General features: G+C 43.7%; 1 protein-coding gene across 1 annotated transcript in view; it reads left to right on the top strand.

The window, feature by feature from the left end:
- LOC149438288 (dymeclin-like) overlaps positions 1–2,177 on the top strand; it is a 117,751-nt gene extending 115,574 nt beyond the window's left edge. The window contains exon 6 of the mRNA XM_089660022.1: positions 2,101–2,177. Coding sequence (XP_089516148.1) covers positions 2,101–2,177 — 77 coding nt within the window. The remainder of the gene's footprint in view (positions 1–2,100) is intronic.
- The last annotated feature ends 21,574 nt before the right edge of the window (positions 2,178–23,751 follow it).

Raw genomic sequence — 23,751 nt, 5'->3', positions numbered from 1 at the left:
ATAATCTCATTGGAGCTGTCTGTGCGCTGTGTCCCTATTGACTTTAATAGAAAGACGGACACTGAGGACCTCCAGTCATAATATATGGCTCATTCGGGTCATCACATGCTTGACAAAGAGGTTCTACTTAGCCTTTGCCTTGATGCTGTAGTTTCTGCAGGATAAAGCCCCATACGCATGATTAGAATATTGGACAAATAATCCTTTTTTTTTTTTTTTTTTTTGGGGTGGAGGGGTTTTTTTTGCATGCTAGTCTCATATTGAAAGTGAAGTGGTCACTAAAGTTACAAAAATTCTTGTATGACCGAAAGAGAAAATTTGAAAGTGTTGTATTTGTATTGTATTTTTGGGTGAAAACTGTGCTGATTAAACTTAAATCTTTTGGTCTGGTATCGTACAAGAAAGTTTTGTGCTTGTCCCTTCAAATATAATCGGCCGAAAGCTGTGTACTAATGATCAGGTTATCGCACGATTGATTTGAATGTGGTGTTTCATACATTTTTCTGGAAGTGTGTACTAGGCTTTAGACTGCTCTGTCTTGGTCTTGATGGATGGGCAGAACTGGGATCTCAAGTGCAAAGATCTTGTTTGTCACTGAGAGACATTAAAGAATCAGAGGCCGCCATTGTGATGGTCGCGGCGTCAAACCCCCAGCCCTTCTCACCAACTCGTGACCGAAGGACTAGCCAGTCTAGAACCGCGCTGTCACTTGCGTAACAATATCACGCTCAGCTGCATCCTGCACAAAGATGTTCCAGCTAATGGACCACAATCTATGTACCGCAGCCTGAGAGCGATTGTTACTGGGTCAAGTAATTATGCAATTAACCCTTCACACTGCCACCACCTCCTTTTTGTACAGAGAAAGAGGAAACTCACCAATCTTAGCAATAATACTATAATGTTGGAATCTGCGTCTGGATACACACTGTCACCGCAGGCAGATGTATCCAGAGGTGTTAAAACACACAGTAGCGCTCCTCAGAGACAGGGATTCTTAGTTTGCTTTAAAGAGCTTTAGAAACAGTTCAACACTTTTCAGAAAATAAGATTTATTACTAAAAAGGTCAAAATAGTGCAATAAAAGTATTTACAGAAAAAGATGTAGCATATATATATATTACAGAGAGCAATACCACAACAGAGAGAAGTTTAAGAAGGTAGAATACTTGCAGAAATCCTGGTTTAAGCAGCTTCAAGGGTCCTGCGCCAAAAGGATGCCTTTTCTCCCAAAGTTGGTTCCTGATGTTAAAAGGGAGATCTCTTCATCTTACTGCTCCAAGCATAACAGCCTTTTGTCTAGGAACTCAGCAGCGTATCTCCTTAAAGCAGAGAACCAATCGCCTCATTTGGGGAGGGGTGTTTTAGTTAGGGAACGCAGGCTATGAGCAAATCCCTCCCAAGTTATACCATGGTCCATAACCTTCCCTGTATACATGTAGCAGCCTAGCCTTTTAGTAGATTAATATGCAGAATGATATCCTGAACGTCCGGACATCAAACATGCCATATCTTACTATTTCAGCTAGAACTATATGGCTTTCTGCTCTCCTGTAGACTTTAACTAAGGGATGTAAGATATCAGGCGACTCGCATTAAACTGAGCTATCCAAATATATGCTTTGTTTCATTGTAATTATTTCCTATCTTAAGATATGAAATTATATGGAAAAGTGGGTTTTAAATGTGATGTCTGTTTTACGGCTATCTTGGAATGTCTTTCATATCCAGTGAAGGACTGGTTTATAGCTTTACGATCACCTCCAAGCAAGAGTCTCAGACATACTGGGCCCAGGCTAATTGGGGTTTATAACCATTAAGCTATCCTGCTGTGCCTGATGCCTGTAATCTCAGCATACATACAGACCACATTCCTGGGGGAGGGGGATTGGAGGAAGAGAGAATGATACAAGATGGAGGATCTATAGCAAGATGGATGACCGCATCCATCTCTGCATGTACAATTGCTACAGTCATCCATAACTAAAATACTAAAATTTGGTGCAATCACTTTTTAAATCTTCTTTTTTTTTTTACATTACAATGTGCTTTCAAGTACAACTGTTCATAATCTTTCTATCGTTTGCTTTGTTCTTGCAGAGACTGACATAGAGGATCTTTTGGAGGAATTGCTCTTTTGCCTCATCCATCTGATTGTGGAAGTTCCTCTTCTGTAAGTAACCCCAACTATTTGTTAATGAATGACGCGGTAGACCTTGTAAGCAGCTCAGATGATACTTTTGCTTACCCTAGGTTCACATCTGTGCGGGTGGTGCCGCTTCGGATCCGCACGAAAATCCGTGCAACTGCACCACCCGCACAGAGAAATGCGGACCTGCGGGCGGGCGCATTAGTTCTAATGGCACGCCGCCCGCACTGGAAAACGCAACCGAACTGGGAACTGAGGTTCGCGTGCTGGCTGCATTTTCCAAAGTAGTGCTGGGACTTCTTCCCTGTGTGACACGGGAGCCCATTCAAATGAATGGGCTCTCATGCCCGTGCAAAGCGCGGCCCGCACGGCTGCATATATGTGAACCAGGGGTTAGGCTGGGAACTAATATTGGGAGGACAAGCTCACCAGTGGTGGTGAAAATATCGTAAATAGGATAATTTGCTGGTATGATGAATACAGGCAATGATTTTTGAGTGAACAAAATATTGATGTTTCTGAGGCACAGTCCTCATTCGCCAGTAATAGTAGGATCTGGCTCCCTGATGTCCAACTTATGGCCCTCGGACCTCAGCTGTCTGTAGTGAGAACATTACAGAGGGTAATAGCATTGATCTATACTAGCCTCATGTAGCATGTTCATAGTTTCAAATGGTCTTCTGCAGCATATCCCCAGCCAAATATGTATCCTGTCCACACTCTGACCCTCATTTCCTCTATTAGGTCTGCAGTGTCTGACAGTCCTCTTAAGTATTACATACATTTAACATTCTTTGATCTTAGGGGCCACATTTGAAGCCCCTTGTAGCTCATCGGTTGACAACCACATATCTAGCTAGTGAGTGGGTGGACAGAAAAAATTGTATTACTTTCTTAGAGACTGTTTAGCTATATAGGGTGCAATAAGAAGGGACTAAAGCAATCTAAAAATCCCTCCAACAGAATTAGTGCATAGCACAATAAGGTCTTCTAAGAACTAAATGTATTCAAATGTCTCGTTCCTTCACATATCCCCAAAAAAGAGGATTATTCCTCATTGGGGGATAGTGGGCGGAGCCATTGCTTTTTGCTCATCAGGCTGATGCACCTCCAGAAATGCTTGTGTATAGTGCAAATATAGCTTAATATTATTAAATCAAGTATTCCAAATTGCATTAAGTCTCTGTGATCACCTAACCACTTCCTGTCCGGACACTTTTACCCCCTTCCTGTCCAGGGCAATTTTCAGCTTTCAGTGCTATCACACTTTGAATGGCAATTGCGCGGTCATGCAACACTGTACCCATATGAATTTTTTACCATTTTTTTGAGACAGATAAAGCTTTATTTTGGTGGTATTTATTCACCGCTGGGATTTTTTTTTTTTTACTATGTAAATGAAATGTCCAAAAATTTTGAAAAAAAGATTTTTTTTTTAATAAAATTTTGCAAATAAATAATATTTCATCATAAATCTTGGCCAAAATTTATTCCGTTATTTTTTTTAGTAAAAAAATCCAAATTAGTTTATAACCAAAAATTATAATTTTTAAACATTTTTTTTTACATTTTTATTTTATATTTTTTTAGATATTTTTTTTTTTTTTACATACTGTCACCCTAGCAGTACAGTGTCACGATGGTTGAAGATTTTTTTTTTTTTTTACACTGATTGCTTTTAAACCCATATAGGATGTAAAAGCAATTATTTCTCTTTCTCTTTGTCTGCATTCTTGCAGTCATTGAGAAGTACTGAGTGAGCTGTGATTGGTCACAGCTTGTCACATGGTACAAGGCTGTTGTGAATAGCCTTGTACCATGTGACCTCTGTGATCATTCACAGATTTCACACATAGTAAGCAATGATGTCACAAGTGACATCTTGCTTACTACTTTGCATGTGATCACTGATTCGCCAATCAGTGATCACATGATCGGGACCTCGTACAGAGGTCCCGTCCGACGATCGGTGTTTCACTGTGTCCGGAGGACACAGCGGGCATCGGATCGCGGTGCTGCACGCTCCCAGGGAGCGTGCACAGCTAGACAAGGCGGGTGCCGTTTATGAACGGCAACCCGCCCCTGGAGTGTTACCGTCCGGCCGTTTATAAACAGCAGGCGGATGGCAAGAGGTTAATAACTAATGAGCCATGTATGCTATTTTAAAAACATTTGATGCATAGCTGTTTCTGGACTTGTTCGTCCATTATGAAATTTTAGTGATTTAGTCGGTTTCCTGTAAAGTGGTGGTAAAGGTAGAAGAATTTTTTTAATGCATTCTCTGCATTAAGGTAAAAAAGCTTTTGTATACAGTTTCCCCCCTCCAGCCCCCTGTACCCAGCCTTGATATTTGCTGTATCTGAGAGCAGTGTCTTTCTCTGCGCTTTCTCTCCTCACTGGCCATGGAGGCAGCAGAGGGATCCATTGGTTCCTGCTGTTGTCACTCACAGCCTGTGAGGGGAGAGCAGGAGACAGGGCCGAGCCACGCTGTGTGTGTCCATGGACACACACAGCACAGCTTTGGATTGAGCCCACACAAGCCACTTGCTATGGGGGCACTTGGCAGGGTGGAGGAGCGAGAAGTGCCTGTGGGGGACCCCAGAAGAGGAGGATTGGGGCTGCTCTATGCAAAATCATTACACAGAGCAGGTAAGTATAGCATATTGTTTAAAAAATAAATAACTAAATTTACTGTCACTTTATTAGTGGCCTGATAAGCCTGATACTGTTACACAACTATAGTGACTACTAGTTTTTAAGCTGCTTTCACACTGATCTGTTTTTCTTATGCTTTTGCGTTAAGAAAAAAAAAGGCAAAAAGCAGAAGATATTATTTTTTATTTTAAGGTACCGTATATACTCGAGTATAAGCCGACCCGAATATAAGCCGAGGTACCTAATTTTACCACAAAAAACTGGGAAAAACTATTGACTCGAGTATAAGCCGAGGGGGGAGGAATAGTGCCCCATCGTTGGTGTCAGTGGGGGGAGGAATAGTGCCCCATCGTTGGTGTCAGTGGGGGGAGGAGTAGTGCCCCATCGTTGGTGTCAGTGGGGGGAGGAATAGTGCCCCATCGTTGGTGACCCCTGCTCCAGCCTGGGCTCGCTCGCTCCCTCCCTCTCCCATGGTACACACTTACCGGTCAGATGTCTTCCTTCTCCGGCCGCTCTCCTCCTCTTCATTCGCTTGATCTTCGCGGTGCCGCTCGGCTCCTCCTCTCCAAGCTCCACCTCCTCACCGGTGATTGGGCGCCTGTGTGCCTCTCCTGAGCTACAGTTCCGGCGGCCAATCACCGGCGAGGATTGATCCCGGGGGTGTGTCCAGATGACAGGGACGGCATGTCATCTGCAGACGTTGACTCGAGTATAAGCCAAGGGGGCCGTTTTTCAGCACAAAAAATGTGCTGAAAAACTCGGCTTATACTCGAGTATATACGGTACTTATATAGCGCTGTCAATTTTACGCAGCGCTTTACATATATATTGTACATTCACATCAGTCCCTAACCCTCAAGGGGTGTACAATCTAAGGTCCCTAACTTACATTCATACATACACATACTAGGGACAATTTAGACAGGAGCCAATTCACCTACCAGCATGTCTTTGGAGTGTGGGAGGAAACCGGAATACCCGGAGGGAAAGCCATACAGGCACAGGGAAATCATGCAAACTCCAGGCAGGTGGTGCTGCGGTGGGGATTCGAACCAACGACCCAAGTACTGCCAGGTGGAAGTGCTAACCATTTAGCCACTGTGTTGCACAAGATATGACCATATAATCCTATGGAATGTTTCACACTGATCCATTGTGGGTCTGCTGCGATTTTTAAAACAATTTAATTTTAATTTTGATCCAAATTTGCTGACTTTTTGGGGTATTGATAAAAATGACCAACATCTGAGAGGGATTGACATGTTAAAAGAAGTTTCCAAAAAGGAGACATATTGGATTTATAGTTTAGATACCTTGAGACCTCAAGGGTTAAATATTGACATTGATCTAAATTGCTATCTCACAGATTTCTAGATGTAATATTGTAACGAATTATAATAATCTTTCTTTGTTACATTTGGAATGTTAAGAGTTCTGCTTTAGTGTGGCTGGCCCTTTAAGGGGGTTTGATATGGAATACTGCCCAAATCGAGTTAGTTTTTTACTTTATCGGTTAATTTATTATTGTATCTGACTAATTTTGGAGTAAAAGGTGGTTTACCTATTGATTGTAGTTGGGAAGAAATTGTTGCGGTAACTTGTCCTCGGACGAGCGGAGTATAAATTGCTGGGCTGTGTATGTAGTGACATTCATCCTTCCGCTCCGTGAAGACGTCAAGTGACGAAACGTGTAGGGTAGAGCTTCGGACTGACGTCACTACGTTCCATAAGCGGCCGGCGGCTCCTCCTTGTGAGATGATTTTAATGCTGTGCGGTTCATGCTAGTGTCGGCTATGGCACTTTATCATGTGAGTGGTTTGGATATGTTTTAAATATAATAAACCTACTGTTCAGTATTACACTATCGCCTGCTTTTTCGCTTCCCTTCTGAGCCTATGTAAGAGGAGTTGGATTGTTTGGAGAATCCTGGTTTCCTGCCTGCAGAGCATTGCTCCCAAAGCTATGAGGAGTTGGATATACTAGGACAGTGGTGGGCAACCTTTTTTTTCAACTGAGCCAAATCTCGCCAAAACCACGATTGAAATTTATTTTGAGAGCCACATTTTTAAAACTGAAAATACATCCCCCATATAGTAATTCATCCCCCATAGTAATTCATCCCCCATAGTAATTCATCCCCCATAGTAATTCATCCCCCATAGTAATTCATCCCCCATATAGTAATTCATCCCCCATAGTAATTCATCCCCCATATAGTAATTCATCCCCCATATAGTAATTCATCCCCCATATAGTAATTCATCCCCCATATAGTAATTCATCCCCCATAGTAATTCATCCCCATATATAGTAATTCATCCCCCATATAGTAATTCATCCCCCATATAGTAATTCATCCCCCATAGTAATTCATCCCCCATATAGTAATTCATCCCCCATATAGTAATTCATCCCCCATATAGTAATTCATCCCCCATAGTAATTCATCCCCCATATAGTAATTCATCCCCCATAGTAATTCATCCCCCATAGTAATTCATCCCCCATAGTAATTCATCCCCCATATAGCAATTCATCCCCCATAGTAATTCATCCCCCATAGTAATTCATCCCCCATAGTAATTCATCCCCCATATAGTAATTCATCCTCCATAGTAATTCATCCCCCCTATAGTAATTCATCCCCCATATAATAATTCATCCCCCATAGTAATTCATCCCCCATATAGTAATTCATCCCCCATATAGTAATTCATCCCCCATATAGTAATTCATCCCCCATACAGTAATTCATCCCCCATACAGTAATTCATCCCCCATACAGTAATTCATCCCCCATATAGTAATTCATCCCCCATGGTAATTCATCCCCCCTATAGTAATTCATTCCCCATATTGTGTCAATTCACTTACCTTTGCTCCGCGCGTTCCTCTCGCCGTGTTCCCGCGCCGTTACGGTCTTCAGGGCGGACTGTGAGAGGAGAGGAGTTCGTCACGCTGCCCCGCCTACATCCTGACAGCCAATGTTTGCCACGCTCCGCGGGCCGGATTAAAAGGTCCACCGGGCCGTAGTTTGCCCATTGCTGGGCTAGCTGCAGAGTCCTGACTTTTGGGGCGGCCGCCCGAGAGGAGGGAGGGGAGCGGGCGCCCGGCACACAGAAGAGCCGCATTAAATTGTGTAAAGAGCCGCATGTGGCTCGCGAGCCGCGGCTTGCAGACCACTGTACTAGGAGAGTCTTGTTGCCTGGGGTTTCCTGTCTGCAGACTATTACTCCCAAAAGCTGAGAGTTGGATATATTGGAGAGTCCTGTTGCCGTGGTACCTGTCTGCAGATCATTGCTCCCAGAGCAAATGTGCAAATTGCTAGTTTATAATACTACTAGCAATATGCTCTGGTGAGTTTATTTATTTCTACTGGTAGTGGATTGGTACACTTTTGTGGTGATGGACTTTATTCACATCATTTGAAAGAAATCAAAGACATTTTTTTGTGCACGTTTAATTTTATTTATTTCACAATATAAGTTTATTTATTTATGACAAAAGCGCTACCTTTTTATTTGATTTATATAGGTTTTTAAAATCCTTCCTGCTGCACTTTTGGTGAAGTTTGGTGTGCCAAAAAAAAAAAAATACGCACAAGAAAAGCTCCTCCAATGGAAAATGTGGCAAAAATGCATAAAAAACACATGCGTTTCTTTTTTTTTGCTGTGGTTTTTGAATTGCATGTCCTTTTAAAAACCGCACTACAAACACAACAAAAACGCTTTTTTATATGGATCAGTATGAAAGTAGCCTTCTACAGGACTACCCTTCCTTGCTGCTGGGTGTGGACATTCATGTGTGGTCTTTATCTGCCACCAGGACAATGATCATATGGTGCAATGAAGCTACAATCCACACCTGATTGCTGCTGATCCTTTCCATAATTGTTCGAGTAGTCACAGGACTCACGAAGTATATTGTATGCAATAATTGTTTTGCCCTGTTATCAGGGGAGGACTGACCATTTGGAAACTCGGGCACTGCCCAAGGGCCCGGGGTCAGTAGGGGGCCCCATGAGATGCCCCTCGTATCTTTTTCATAGGCTTTTTTGAGTTTGGGCAAGGACACAGGGGCCCCATGATCTTCTATTGCCTGGGGGCCCCATGAGTTGTCAGTCCGCCCCTGCCTGTTATATTGGAGCTGGTGGCAAACATCTACCTACTTTAATAAGTGTCTGTAATCTGATTCTTTTGCTCTGTTCAGCCAGTCTTGTGGTTCACACACATCTGCCACACTGCATTGGGCTTAGCTCTTAGCAAGCCTTTCTCTTGCTGCTTTTCTTTTTGGAGTGTCACAGACCATACTGCCTTATTGGTGTGTCAGATACCTGCATTCCCCACTATGATTTCACTTGCCAGTCCCTTCATTACTACTGATAGCTGCACACAGTGGTTCCTCCCTCGGGCTCATACTGAAAATCATAACAGGACGCAAGAACTGGCCGGAGGAACCAATGCACGTGATTAGAGAAACAGGCAATTTAACCTGTATGACTTTTTCAGTACTTGGTGTTTGAAGAAGGCTTGGTTTTGGCTACAAGTGACCCTGTGCTATCAGGGTCAGTTTTAATGAAAGGGGCCAAGTGATAAGGGGAACAGATGGTAAAAATCATTAGTGTCGTAGTAGTCCTGAATTCTGTGGCACTGTGCACTTTAGGATTCTTCCAAACCAAGATGGAAGGAGTTGGCATGATGGGATACCAGTAAAGCCAGCCATAGATGAGATTGAGGTTTCAACATCTATGGTCAGGCTGGTTGTACTGAAACTGATCTATCAGTCACAGCCAGTTGGATTTTTTCCTTGTCATCACTGCTGGCAGCTATAGCCGTCAGCAGTGATCATTGTGTAATGGTGGCAGGGAAGGCTCCCCACCAGCAGAACACAATAGCCCTGTAGGAAGGATTCCCCCATCAACACTGATACACGCAAATCTATCTTTCTACCCCTCACCTCGCCCCTTCAGTCTCCTCTCGCATTACTAACCTACTAAGTGACATATCGGCATGGATGTCACTCCACTTCCTCAAACTTAATCTTTCCAAAACTGAGCTCTTAGTATTCCCCCCAGCCCGCGCCCCTCCCTTGACTTCTCCATCAAGATCAATAACACAATCATCAGTTCCTCCCTGCCAGGGTACTAGGTGTAACCCTAGACTCCCATCTGTCCTTTCAGCCCCAAATCCAATCACTGTCCAAATCATGTAGACTTCACCTCCGCAACATCTCCAAGATACGCCCGTTCCTAACCTCGGAAACCACTAAGCAACTTATTCACTCCCTTGTTATATCACGCCTCGACTATTGTAACTCCCTCCTCATTGGCCGACCTCATCGCAGGCTATTCCCTCTTTAGTCTATCATGAATGCTGCTGCCAGACTCATCCACCTTACTAACCGTTCTGTATCTGCCACCCCTCTCTGCCAATCCATCCACCGGCCCCCATTCAGTGTCCTCCACCCCTCTCTGCCAATCCCTCCACTGGCCTCCACTCAGTGTCCTCCACCCCTCTCTGCCAATCCCTCCACTGGCCTCCACTCAGTGTCCTCCACCCCCCTCTGCCAATCCCTCCACTGACCTCCACTCAGTGTCCTCCACCCCTCTCTGCCAATCCCTCCACTGGCTTCTCATTGCCCAACGAATAAAATTCAAAACATTAACAATAACGTATAAAGCCATTTATAACTCTGCCCCAAATTACATCACCAATCTTGTCTCTAAATATCACCCAAACTGTCCTCTCCGCTCCTCACAAGACCTACTCTCTAGCTCCCTTGTCTCCTCCTCCCATGCTCGTCTCCAGGACTTATCCAGAGCTTCCTCCATCCTCTGGAACTCTCTACCCCATTTTATCAGACTATCGCCTATTCTGCTCACTTTTAGGCGATCTCTTCAGGAAGCCTATCCTGCCCTCAGCTAATAATGGAATCTTCTACTCTTCCAACCAGTCCATCCCCCACAGTTATTACATTTTGTACCACTAGCCCCTCCCTCTTAGATTGTAAGCTCCCAGGATCAGGCCCTCCTTTCCCTCTTGTATTGAACTGTATTGTTGCTGTATTGTCTCCCATTATATTGTAAAGCGCTGAGCAAACTGTTGGCGCTATATAAATCCTGTATAATAATAATAATAATAAATTGATGGAGGAATATCGCAATTTTCACAAAAGCTGGAAGGAAAGAAAATTTCATAATCTGTGGGCTGCTTAACAGGTGCTACAGCTCACTGCAAAGCAAATGTTTCCCTATCCCTTGCCTGTATTAAGCCATTTATATGACTACTGTACAGGCCCAAGTGACTGGGAAACACTCTTTAGGGAACCTCTTTAATGTCCAGCAAACGTCCGTCCTTGTCGCTGACCCTGTAATCTCCATCGTGGATTTACATCACACCTTTTTCAGTACACTTCACGTTAGCACAGGTTCATGTTGCCACTAATAAAGAAGCCTGAGCAGCCCAAGATGAGGACTCATCTCTGCCTAGTAAATAAATAATTGCTGTCATAGAAGTTATTCCAGGCTGCAGTATGTCTTATCTTCAGTTTATGTGCATTGTTCCTGAATCGTGAGAGGCCCTTTCCCTGCATCCGCATGATAAATGTCTGTCTGATAAGCTGCAGCCTCATTTACTGTATGCTAAAGTTTAATGTATAAATACATTCATTATGTCAGATGGTCAGTCTCTCGCCTCCTCTCCCTCCCACCTGATAGACTGAAATCTTTGGCCAGTGGGAGAAGGAGACAGCCTGACGGGCTCTGCTGAAGCTTGCCGTCAGCTGCCTGATAAGAAACCGCTAGATGTAGAGGCGGCCTGCAGAACAAAGCCTCAACAAGCAGAACATTAAACATGACACAAACAGTGCAGTCATTCCGACTACATGAACATGCATGGAGTATGACACCTCTTGCCCTCCCCTCCGGTCTGTGTAGATCCAAACTATGATACATATGCTACCAGACGTCAAGAAGACTCCTCTGAAAAGTGTACCTGTCACTGGTCAGCTAGATCAGGATATTCAACATCCTGTCACTAAAAGCCGGTAAAGAAGAGTGCGCAGACAAGAGTGGCGCCATATGAATCCAAACTGAAGAAATAAAACACTATGTGGGAAATTCATCAAAACTGGCGCAGTCAGAATCTGAAGCGGCTGTGCATTCCAGCCAGTATCTACTTTCTTCAGCTTGTTTAATTAAAGTGGAACTTCCATTTTTGCAAACTGGGAGCAGGCAGGCTTTGCTTTTGCAGATGAGACATGCAATAAAATGCACCTACCTGCCTGCTTGCAGCATTCTCTGGCATGTAAACTGAGCTGTGCATACGCAGCTCAGCTTACATTGCTGGTACAGTTTCCATGTGTTGGCATAATTATTATTATTATTATACAAGATTTATATGGCGCCAACAGTTTGCTCAGCGCTTTACAATATAACGGGAGACAATACAGCAACAATACAGTTCAATACAAGAGGGATAGGAGGGCCCTGCTCCTTGGAGCTTACAATCTAGGAGGGAGGGGCTAGTGGTACAAAAGGTAGTAACTGTGGGGGATGGACTGGTAGGAAGACTAGAAGATTCCATTATTAGCTGAGGGCAGGATAGGCTTCCCTGAAGAGAGAGGTTTTCAGAGATCGCCTAAAAGTGAGCAGAGTAGGCAATTGTCTGATAAATTGGGGTAGAGAGTTCCATAATTGATTCCTGCATGCACAGACATGACGTCATCCTGTGCCAGCCTATGAATAGGTATAAAGACCAACACTCAGAAGAAGATGTTGGCAAGGGACAGGGAACATTAACCCTCCTGGCGGTATTCCCGAGTGTAGCTCGGGGTAAAGTTTCAGCACCACAAGCGGTAACCCCGAGCTACACTCGGGAATACACTGCAGCGTTGCTCCGGGATCTCTTCTTCACTTACCTTGTCCTGCGCTCCCGCGATGTCCCCCCTGCAGTGTCCCCGGCCATCTCCTCCGGCCGTTGCCGGCATCTGTCTTCCGGGTTCCGTTCCCTGCGATGTCGGGACATACAGGGGACAGAACTGGCGGGAATTTTGAAAATTGTAAAAGTGACATTCCCTAAATACACTAAAATCACATAGTATAATATTACTGTATCAAACCATGTCACATACATTTTGTCCCGAGTGCTTTGTCCGGCGCCCTGCCTGCATTTTTACTGTTCTTTCTGCCTGGAAACTGAGAAATGTCCATGGCGTCCAAAAAGCGTCCCTTTAGGTCAAATGTGGTTTTAGACCGGCTAGAGAACAGCGATAGTAAATCAGAACCACTTGCAGAATTGAGTGATAATGATTTGTGGGGGAAATTCCTCATCAGACACTGAAAACAATTTTGTGAATTTTGCTCAGCGATGTGCGAACTTGGCGCTATATTTCAAATTTCAGTGTTTTTGGTTTGATTATTTGATTAAATGTATTATATTATTTTTTATGATTTATTAAATTATAATTTGATTTTGTATTTCAAATTTTATCATACCCGGGATGTTTACTAGACTCTTGTTCGGACAGATTATTCCTAAAAATTACAGGCCTACAATAAAACAAATACATATTTCCATGCAAAAAAAGTGCCGCTTTGAGCACAGAAGTATGGACATAATCAGACCGCTAGGGATGTTAAAGGAAAGGCAAGTGACTGCTCCAGTTTTGACAAATTCCTCTCTATGTATTAAAAACTGAGGTGTCCATAGCAATATATTCGCTAATGTGTGTGGAAGTCTGTATTTTCTGGTGAACACAGGAGATAAATATTTTTCAGTTTAGAAGATAGTTCATGTCACCGGTTTGGGTGACGGGTACTCTCAATTGATACATGAACTGGAAAAAGTATGCAGAATGCTGTTGCCGACCTTCTGAAAATGCTAGTTGCCTGATTTTTTTTCTCTACTCTAAATAGTCACTAAATGAGGCCATGCAAGGAGCCAGCTAGTGAAGCTGAAGTCCACCTTTTGCAAAAAAAAATTAATGCACATTTTTGCCAAAGTGCATTTTTTATAAATAAGCTTGCAAAGCATTACATTGGCAGTGGATTGTGGGTGCAATGCCAGGCTCCTGCAGACCCTTCCTCCTGCTCACTGTCCATACTAAGGTTTGCTGCAGATGCTGATCAAGAAAAGTTTTCCTTTATGGAATGGCCACGCACTGTTTGAAATTTTGCTCATTCCTGCTGAGCTGCCGCAACTTCGATAGGTGCAAGTCCAGCTTTAGACTTTAAAGCGGAACTACATTGTACCTGAGCACCACCAACCAAAGGTACTATTTAATTCATTTTTAACATTTAAAGCAAACTCCGCCATCTTTCCATGTCTCCATGCTTTAATTTGCTGAGAAATCATTTTGAAAAAGACCCTCCTAGCATTTCTGGCTGTAGCAGGTGATTCATGTAGCGATTTAATTCCTGGAATCCAAAATTTGATTCCATCCATTACATCCGGACTCATCAGGGTATTTACAGTGCTAGTTCTCAGTCCACTGAAGGCCATAACCTCTGTTTTTCACAAGATTTTGAGTTCTGCAAACTCCCTGTCAATATCAGATGTGTGCTTGAAGCTGCAGTGGGTATAGGGAGATAATGCTGGAGTCCGGCCCTGCAAACACACTGGACTACTTTTGGAGTCGGGGATTTTAATAACATTTCCAGCAGCATTAAGGATTCAGTGAGGAGGCTTGCCCCATGCATTGGCTACAAATTGCCTCGTCTGCCCCGTCATAAAAAATTCAGCACATCCATAGGGACTCTGTGGGATGCCATATGTCACTGTGAAGGAAGGAAACAAAGGCTGAAATAGAAGATCTGGGTTTAAATGGTGTGAAGGAAGGACCTTAGAAATGAAGAAAATTATTAGAGGACTTGAAAGAAGATGCACACTGCATCAAAGAGCACAGGTCTAAAATGTCTTATGGAAACCACTTACAGATATCCCTTGGTGCAGGAATGTGATTGGGCATTAAATAAATATGCAAAGTATACCTCAGTGTTTCTCAACTTTTTTTCAGTCAAGACACCCTTTAAAATTATCAACAGTCCCGAGGCACCCTTTAAAATTATGAACAGTCTTGAGGCACCCCATTCTAAAATGGGGTGCCTCTAGACTGTCCATTTTAAAAGTGCACCCCATTCTAAAATGTGAAAAATGATTCTAATAGTTTATATGATTCAGCAACATCCACACATGTAGGACACCCAACATTAGAGGTGATTTTTTTTTTTCTTCTAAAGCAAATACACTTTTGCAAATTGGTATGGGCTAGTATTCCAATGTTTCTCTTCTCCCGCAGTTTTTCTCCATCACTGAGCTAATGTGACCCCAGCACTGATGGAGAGGGGCGGGGGAGGGTCAAACTAGGATGCTGTGTAGGCAGCTGACATCCACCTTATCAACTGATGATGTAATTGGTTGTCAGAATGCTGGTGGCTAGAAGGTCTTAATGGTCTACAAGAAAATCTGTGGCTTTGTGTAACTAAAAGGTAGGCTTGTTCCATCTGCTGGCTTGTATACAAGTTTTTTGGGCAATTTTTAGACATTTTGCCAAGGCACCCCTGAAGAAACCTCAAGGCACCCTTGAAGAAACCTCAAGGCACCCCTGAAGAAACCTCAAGGCACCCCTGAAGAAACCTCAAGGCACCCCTGAAGAAACCTCAAGGCACCCCTGAAGAAACCTCAAGGCACCCTGATTGAGAAACGTTGGTATCCCTTCACCCTTTTACTTCTTGCCACATTTCATTTTGAAAGGTGGAGGAATTATGTAATATGCTTTCTAATTTTTGCCAGTTTGATCTGTTATGTCAATAAGGCCATACACCATGGCTTTCCCTTTTTATTTGCAGGGTGTGATTTGATAATGGCCATGCTCAGTCACTTCTGCTCTGTGTACTCACATCATCCCTCAGCTATCAGGATCAGCTGGCTGGACATGACTTGTGCTCTGCAGACCCGGCTGGGAACAGATAATCCTTGGTATGCCAGTCTGCAGATAAACGTGTATTGAATGCTGGAGATGTCAATGTCTCTGTGTTTACCACAACACTTCCTTAGCATGAAGCTGCTGACATGCAATAAACAATCTCTGGCGAGCCAGCCCGTAAACAAACCCGCCTCTATTGTCGGGACGCAGTCAAGCAGCTGTCATTTATGGAAGACATTTTATTTTTTCTTGTATGCAGCTGTAGGCATCAGATACAATCCTGTAATGAACTGCTGTGCCAGGCAGGGAACAACCACCAGCAGAAAGTTCACTCCATTTACCAACCTTTTTATTAATGCTTGTATCATTTTCCCATGATCCCTTGCAGCCTTAAGAGTACCTTGTGTCTTGTCTGCAGCCCTATGTTGCTGTGGTGCATGGCTTTCCTTCTTTGGAACGTCCTCTCCTTACGCTCAGTATGTCCAAGGGAATACGGTTAGGTCATGTCGGGAGCAGGGGCGGACTGACCATTTGGAAACTCGGACACTGCCCGAGGGCCCGGGGTCAGTAGGGGGCCCCATGAGATGCCCCTGGAACCTTTTTCATAGGCTTTTTTGAGTTTGGGCAAGGACACAGGGGCCCCATGATCCCCTATTGCCCGGGGGCCCCATGAGGTGTCAGTCCGCCCCTGGTCGGGTGTGATTAAAATCTTTAGTACCAGCATGCATTTTTAGAAGTTATAGATTTATTTATTTATTTCAGGTACTTATATAGCGCCGTCAGTTTGCCCAGTGTTTTACATATATATTGTACATTCACATCAGTCCCTAACCCTCAAGGGGCGTACAATCTAAGGTCCCTAACTCACATTCATACATACACATACTAGGGACAATTTAGACAGGAGCCAATTCACCTACCCGCATGTCTTTGGAGTGTGGGAGGAAACCGGAGCGGCCGGAGGAAACCCACGCAGACACAGGGAGAACATGCAAACTCCAGGCAGGTGGTGCCGTGGTGGGGATTCGAACCAACAACCCGAGTACTGCCAGTCGGAAGTGCTAACCGTTTAGATCCTGGGAAGTTGAAGATTACAGTTTTTTCATAGACTTTAGAAGCGGAGTTTGGAATCCCTGACATTTAGAATCAGATTGCAGTTAAGGTGTTCTCAGAAAACTGAATATCAGTGATATGATTTTCCACAATGAGATGCCTCTGTGTATTCAGGTGATCTCAGGATGAAATCGGAGCCTGAGCAAGTAAGTGGAGTTGTTATAGCCATAGAAATGTGACATGTGGTAGTAAACTCCGCTGCTTACTAGTACCCACAGGCAAGCTTATAAGAAAGCTTACCTGTACAGCTGTGGCCAAAAGTTTTGAGTGACTCAAATATGAACTTTTACAAAGTCTGCTGTTTGTGTTTTTAGATCTTTTTGTCAGATGTTACTATGGTATATTGCAACCTTTCTCAACCGGGGTGCCTTGAGGTTTCTTCAGGGGTGCCTTGGCCAAATGTCTAAAAAAGCCAGTGGGTGTAAAAAGCCCGCCTTTTAGTTACACAAAGCCACAGGTTTTCATTGTGCACCATTACGATCTTCTAGCCGCTGGCGTCCTGACAACCAATGACCTCATTAGTTGATAAGTAGGTGTCAGCTGCCTGCACAGCATCCTAGTTTGACCCTCCCCCGCCCCTCTCCATCAGTACTGAGGTCACATTAGTTCAGTGATGGAGAAAAATTGAGAGAGAAGAGAAACAATGGAATACTAGTCAGTAGCAGTGTGCAGAAGTGTATTTGTTTTGGAAGAATAAATCATCTTTAATGTTGGGTATCCTACATTTGTGGATGTTGCTGCGTTATATAAAAAGTAGAATCGTTTTTCACATTTTAGAATGGGGTGCCTCGCGACTGTCCATTTTAAAGGGTGCCTCAGGACTGTCCATCATTTTTAAAGGGTTCCTCGGGACTGTCCATCATTTTGAAGGGTGCCTCGGGACTGTCCATCATTTTTAAAGGGTTCCTCGGGACTGTCCATCATTTTGAAGGGTGCCTCGGGACTGTCCATCATTTTAAAGGGTGCCTCGGGACTGTCCATCATTTTAAAGGGTGCCTCGGGACTGTCCATCATTTTAAAGGGTGCCTCGGGACTGTCCATCATTTTAAAGGGTGCCTCGGGACTGTCCATCATTTTAAAGGGTGCCTCGGGACTGTCCATCATTTTAAAGGGTGCCTCGGGACTGTCCATCATTTTAAAGGGTGCCTCGGGACTGTCCATTTTAAAGGGTGCCTCGGGACTGTCCATTTTAAAGGGTGCCTTGACTGAAAAAAGGTTGAGAAACACTGGTCTATTGAAGTATTGCAAGCATATCATAAGTATCAAATGCTTTTATTGACAATTGCATTAAGTTTATGCGGAGAGTTAATATTTGCATTGTTGACCATTTTTTTTTTTCAATACTTCTGCAATTTTCCCTGCCATGCTGTCAATCATTTTTTGGCTCACATCCTGACTGCATAATCAATGCTTGGAGTTTGTCAGAATTTGTGGGGTTTTTTTTCTTCACCCGTTTCTTGGGGATTGACCACAAGATCTCAATGGGGTTAAGTTCTGGGGAGATTCCTGGCTATAGACCGAAAATTTCGATGTTTTGTTCCCCAAGCCGCTTAGTTATCACTTATGGCAAGGTGCTCCATCATGCTGGAAAAGGCATTGTTCGTCACCAAACTGTTCTTGGATGGTTAGGAGAAACAGCTCTAGGAAGATGTTTTTGTACCATTGGCTGAGTTCCTAGGCAAAATTGTGAGTGAGCCCACACATGAATGGTCTCAGGATGCTGTACTGTTGGCATGACACAGGACTGATGGTAGCGCTCACCTTTTCTTCACCAGACAAGGTTTTTTCTGGATGCCCCAAACAATCGGAAAGTGCTTCATCATAGAAATGACTTTACCCCAGTCCTCAGCATTCTAATCCCTGTACCTTTTGCCGAATATTAATCTGTCCCTGATGTTTTTCCTGGAGAGAAGTGGCTTCTTTGCTGTCCTTCTTGACATGAGGCCATCCTCCAAAAGTCTTCGCCTCGCTGTGCATGCAGATGCATCACACCTGTCTGCTGCCATTCCTGAACTGAACTGTACATTTTCCTGTTAGGTTTTTACTTTTGGCTATATTGTTAACTGGCCAGAGGACATTGCTCAATGGTGCATTGGTGTGCACAGAACCAGGGGCGGACTGATAACTCATGGGGCCCCCAGGCAATAAGGGATCATAGGGCCCCTGTGTCCTCGCCCACACTCAAACCACACCCAAAAAAGCCTATGAAAGGTACTAGGGGCATCTCATGGGGCGTAAAAGATAGATTTAGAGGTTCTAAATTACTGTATCACCCAATATATGGCTTCCATCCAGTATCCAAAAAGTATGTAGACCAAAGAAGAGATTTGTGAAAAGAGATTCACAAGAAAGCGGCTACATTAATGTAGCTGCTTTCTTGTGAATCTCTTTTCACAAATCTCTTCTTTGGTCTACATCTCATGGGGCCCTTTACTGACCCTGGGCCCTCGGGCAGTGCCCGAGATTCCGAATGGTCAGTCCGACCCTGCACAGAACCTATTGACGGCAATGGGATTTTCTCCTGTCTGTGCGTTTTTTGCCTGTCCTGTAAGATTTAGCAAAATAGAGTACAATGCCCCCAGCGTGAGCTTAACCCTCCATGTCTCAACCAAATATATCTGATTCCTCATGGCAAAACAGCATTGTGTAAGCATGAAGAGAAATGTTGACTCAACAGTTCTAAGTAATTGCTGGACTATCTGTCTCCATGCCTCCGTCTAGGAGATCCCTCAGTGGATTGTGTGCAGACTGTTAATTCACTTCCTCTGGTGGAACACCCTGCGTGATCCCGCACTGTCTGGACATGGCATGTCACATACTAGACACTGTGTTGACAGCACCATTTCACAATATGCTTTCTGCCCGGGTCAGAGGTCATGTTTTCCCAAGACCTCTGTGCTTCCAGTCATGTTTGCAAGACCTTTTCTTTCATCTGGAGTAGGCAGAAAATAAATGTCTCACAATACTGTCCACTGCAGCTGTTGCACAATCTGCCGGTTAAATGACTTCTTGACAAGGGATGTAGTTCAATCCTATAATACTTCAAAAGTCAGATGATGGTCACACGGTTTATTTTTCTTTTCAGCCAGTGCAGTTACCTGAAATCTGTCTTTGTGAACTGCTGGCTGAAAGAACGTGCAAACTCAACATTTTATATTCCCGATATGTGCCTGCTTTACTATGTACTTATATGAAAAAGTATCCTGTTCTCTTTGTATTGCCTCCTTTGAAAGAAATCCCTGGTGTTCCCGCCAGTCCTTCTGCTTGCCTATTATAAACTGACCGCACTAGGCATGAGAGCACAGCATGGTCAGTTCTCTAGCTGTGCTGGGAGCTAATTCAGTGATCAGATAATCAGACTTATCCTGACCCCCTTCCCCGCACAGCCATTCACTGGAAAGATCAGTCTCCTGCTGTTCCTCCACCCCCAGCTCTCTACGATCCTTATGCAGCTGAAAACAGAAGGTATGTCATCACGTATTATTAAAAAAAAAAAAAAAAAAAAAGGGGGGGGGGTGGGAAAGGTTTTTATGATTTTTTTTTTTTAAATATAAACACAAGTGTTTTTCCTTTCATTTCTATTTTAAATGAATTGGTTGTTTTTCCATGTTGAGGGTTCACATATACTTTAAAGATATGATGGTCTCTTGCTAGCGCATCACTGAGTGTTGGCTCTGAGGAAGAGGTTGTGTCCTCGAAACGTGTTAGCCAGGTGGTCATCCAGGGTTCCATCATATGGACTCAGATGTTGTTTGGATCATACACCTTGTTCAGTTTGACATGCCTGTGTTATGTCTATTGTGAGTATGATACCTATTTTTGTTTCTTTAATAAATTATTTTAAACGATAATGCACTAGATCGGTGCGCCCTTTTTCTGTTTCTCCATTTGTATATAGCGCATCACTGACCCTGTCACTCCTTCCATCATCATAGCCAGTGCTTCAAAGTATAGGGAGCATATGAGTTGCATGGTGAGTGCTTAGGGCCTAAGCTTCCAAAATGCCTGGTTGTATGAGTGAGGTGGTGACATTTTTAATTTTGTGTGAGCTCCAAAACTATGGGGTGTGTATATACAAAAATTCAGAGCTTTGTATGTAAATTCGCTCTGTGCAAATGGGGCAAAATCTAATGTTATTAGACCTTTTTTCTCTGCAAGTTGAAAGTTATTCATTTGTACAGAATAGAGTGAATTGGGAAAATACCACATTATGGCCATTAGATGGTGCTGGAGATCATAGGAAATAATTATTTTAATCGCCACTCTGTTGTTTATGAACAAACTTTTGACCCTGAGAGAACATCGCCTAATATTATTATAGTTATATTTTATATTTTACCCCCATTTTTAAAAACCGAATGTATGTATGGTTTCTAATGAATAATTGCAATTTTTTTTATACACACCCCCATGTGTGACAAAGAATAAACAGAGTTTTTATGGTGGAAGCAATGTAAGGAGTGGTAGGGGTAAGTAGAGTATAAGTGGGTTGGAGCAGGGAGCTTTAAAGTGACTTTTTTCACTTTGCCCTGGATAGATCATTACCTGTTTAAGTAACTTTGACAGGCTACACAATAGAAACACATTTAAAGTATATGTCTGGCCATGGAAAAAAAAACATATGCATATTTATTAGCATGTTTTGAATCATAAGCACAGAACACCCCCTCTCCTCATTTCCATGAAATAAGGGGGGTGTATTCTGTAGTCTCCTCAGGAAAACTGGGCAGAGCTGACAACACAGCTTAGGAGCTCACTACAGCAAGTCAGGCATTCACTGGATTTCTGGCAGAGCAACAGTTATTTTTCTGCACTTGTATCATGTTTAGGGATAAAACATGGGACATGTATATATTGCATAAATGATGTACTAAATATGATTTTTTTTTTTTTTTTTTTTGCATTTATGCAGGCATGCACTTTAACCACTTAAGCTCCAGCAATGTACTTGTACATCACAGAACTTTGAGTGGTTATATGGGATGTTGCCTGCAGCTACAGGCATCATACCCATATCTGTGTTTACAGCTGGTGATGGACTGCTTTCAAAAAGTGATCCAGCTTGCCCGTTATCATTGGATCTCCTTCACAAGCAGTGGAAGGGGTCCCTGCAGCATTTCCACAAGCTGACCATAAAGATGATCGAGGACTGGAACGTCCCTGATCATCTCTGTGGTCTAAGGAACTGGAAGCCACGGTTATTTTGTCACTTCCGGTTTCACCGGATGTAAACAAGCCATTACTGATTTGGGAAAAGCATTGGATCAAACCGACCAATGTTTTTAAGGGCAGAGGAGAGATCTTGGGATATAATGGACCCCAAATCTCTTTGTAAAGAGTACCTGTCATTGTCCATGCTACACTACATTACCAAAAGTATTGGGCTAGCCCTCCAAATCATTGGATTCAGGTGTTCCAGTCCCCTCCATGGCCACAGATGTATAAAATCAAGCCCCTAGGCATGCAGACTGCTTCTACAAACATTTATGAAAGAATGGGTCGCTCTCAGCAGCTCAGTGACTCCAAGTGTAGTCCCGTGATAGGTTGCCATCTGTGCAATAAGTCCATTTGTGAGATTTCCTTGTTACTAAATATTCCACGCTCAACTGTTGGTGGTATTATGACAAAGTTGAGGCAACTGGGAGCAACAGCAACTCAGCCACCAAGTGGTAGGCCACGTAAAGTGACAGAGCGGGGTCAGCGCATGCTGAAGCGCAGAAGTCACCAACTGTCTGCAGAGTCAATAGCTACAGACCTCCAAACTTGGTGTGACCTTCAGTGTAGCACAACAGTGCATAGAGCTTCATGTAATGGGTTTCCATGGTCGAGCAGCTGCATCCAAGCCTTACATCACCAAGTTCAATGCAAATTATTGGCTGCAGTGGTGTAAAGCATGCCACCACTGGACTCTAGAGCAGTGGAGACGTGTTCTCTGGAGTGACCAATCGTGCTTCTCTGTCTGGCAATCCGATGAACGTGTCTGGGTTTGGCAGTTGCCAGGAGAACGGTACTTGCCTGACTGCATTGTGCCAAGTGTAAAGTTTGGTGTGTGTGGGGGGGGGGGGCAGGGTGATTATGGTGTGGGGCTGTTTCTCAGGAGTTGGGCTTGGCCCCCTAGTTCCAGTGAAGGGAACTCTTTAGGCGTCCGCATACATTTTGGGCAATTTCATGCTCCCAAGAGCAAGAGGGAAGACTTTGGGGATGGCCCCTTCCTGTTCCAACATGACTGCACACCAGTGCACAAAGCAAGGTCCATAAAGACATGGATGATCCAGTTTGGGGTGGAGGAACTTGCCTGGCCTGCACAGAGTCCTGACCACAACCCCATAGAACACCTTTGGGATGAATTAGAGTGGAGACTGCGAGCCAGGCCTTCTCCTCCGACATCAGTGCCTGACCTCACAAATGTGCTTCTGGAAGAATGGTCCAACCTTCCCATAGACACCCTCCTAAACCTTGTGGACGGCCTTCCCAGAAGAGTTGAAGCTGTTATAGCTGCAAAGGGCGGGGCCAACTCAATATGAATACTTTTGGCAGCATAGTGTATCACAAGCGACGTTGTTCATCCATTGTGATAGCAATAAAGCTGACTAAAAAAAAAAAAAGTAAAATTTAATGTCCCGGTCCCCCGTGCTCACCCGCAGAGGTGAACATATGTGTCAGTCCCACGCCCATACATAAATAGCGATCACACCACACGTGAGGTATCACTGCGAACGTCTAAGTGAGAGAAATAGTTCTAGCACCAGACCTCTTATGTCACTCTAAACTGCTAACTTGGAAAGGCTTTTAGGCTGCTTTCACACTGATCCTTTTTTATTCTTCTGCTTTTGTGTTGTGTGACCATATATACCTATGGGACTCTTCGCTCTGATCCGTTGCGGGTCTATTTCGTTTTTTAAAATCCTGCT

Source organism: Staurois parvus, unplaced genomic scaffold, assembly GCF_062004578.1.
Source record: "Staurois parvus isolate SC_StPar_1 unplaced genomic scaffold, SC_StPar_1.0 ptg001198l, whole genome shotgun sequence".
NCBI lineage: Eukaryota > Metazoa > Chordata > Amphibia > Anura > Ranidae > Staurois > Staurois parvus.
The sequence above is the reverse complement of the archived record's forward strand: the minus strand, read 5'-3'. Positions and strand labels throughout refer to the sequence as shown.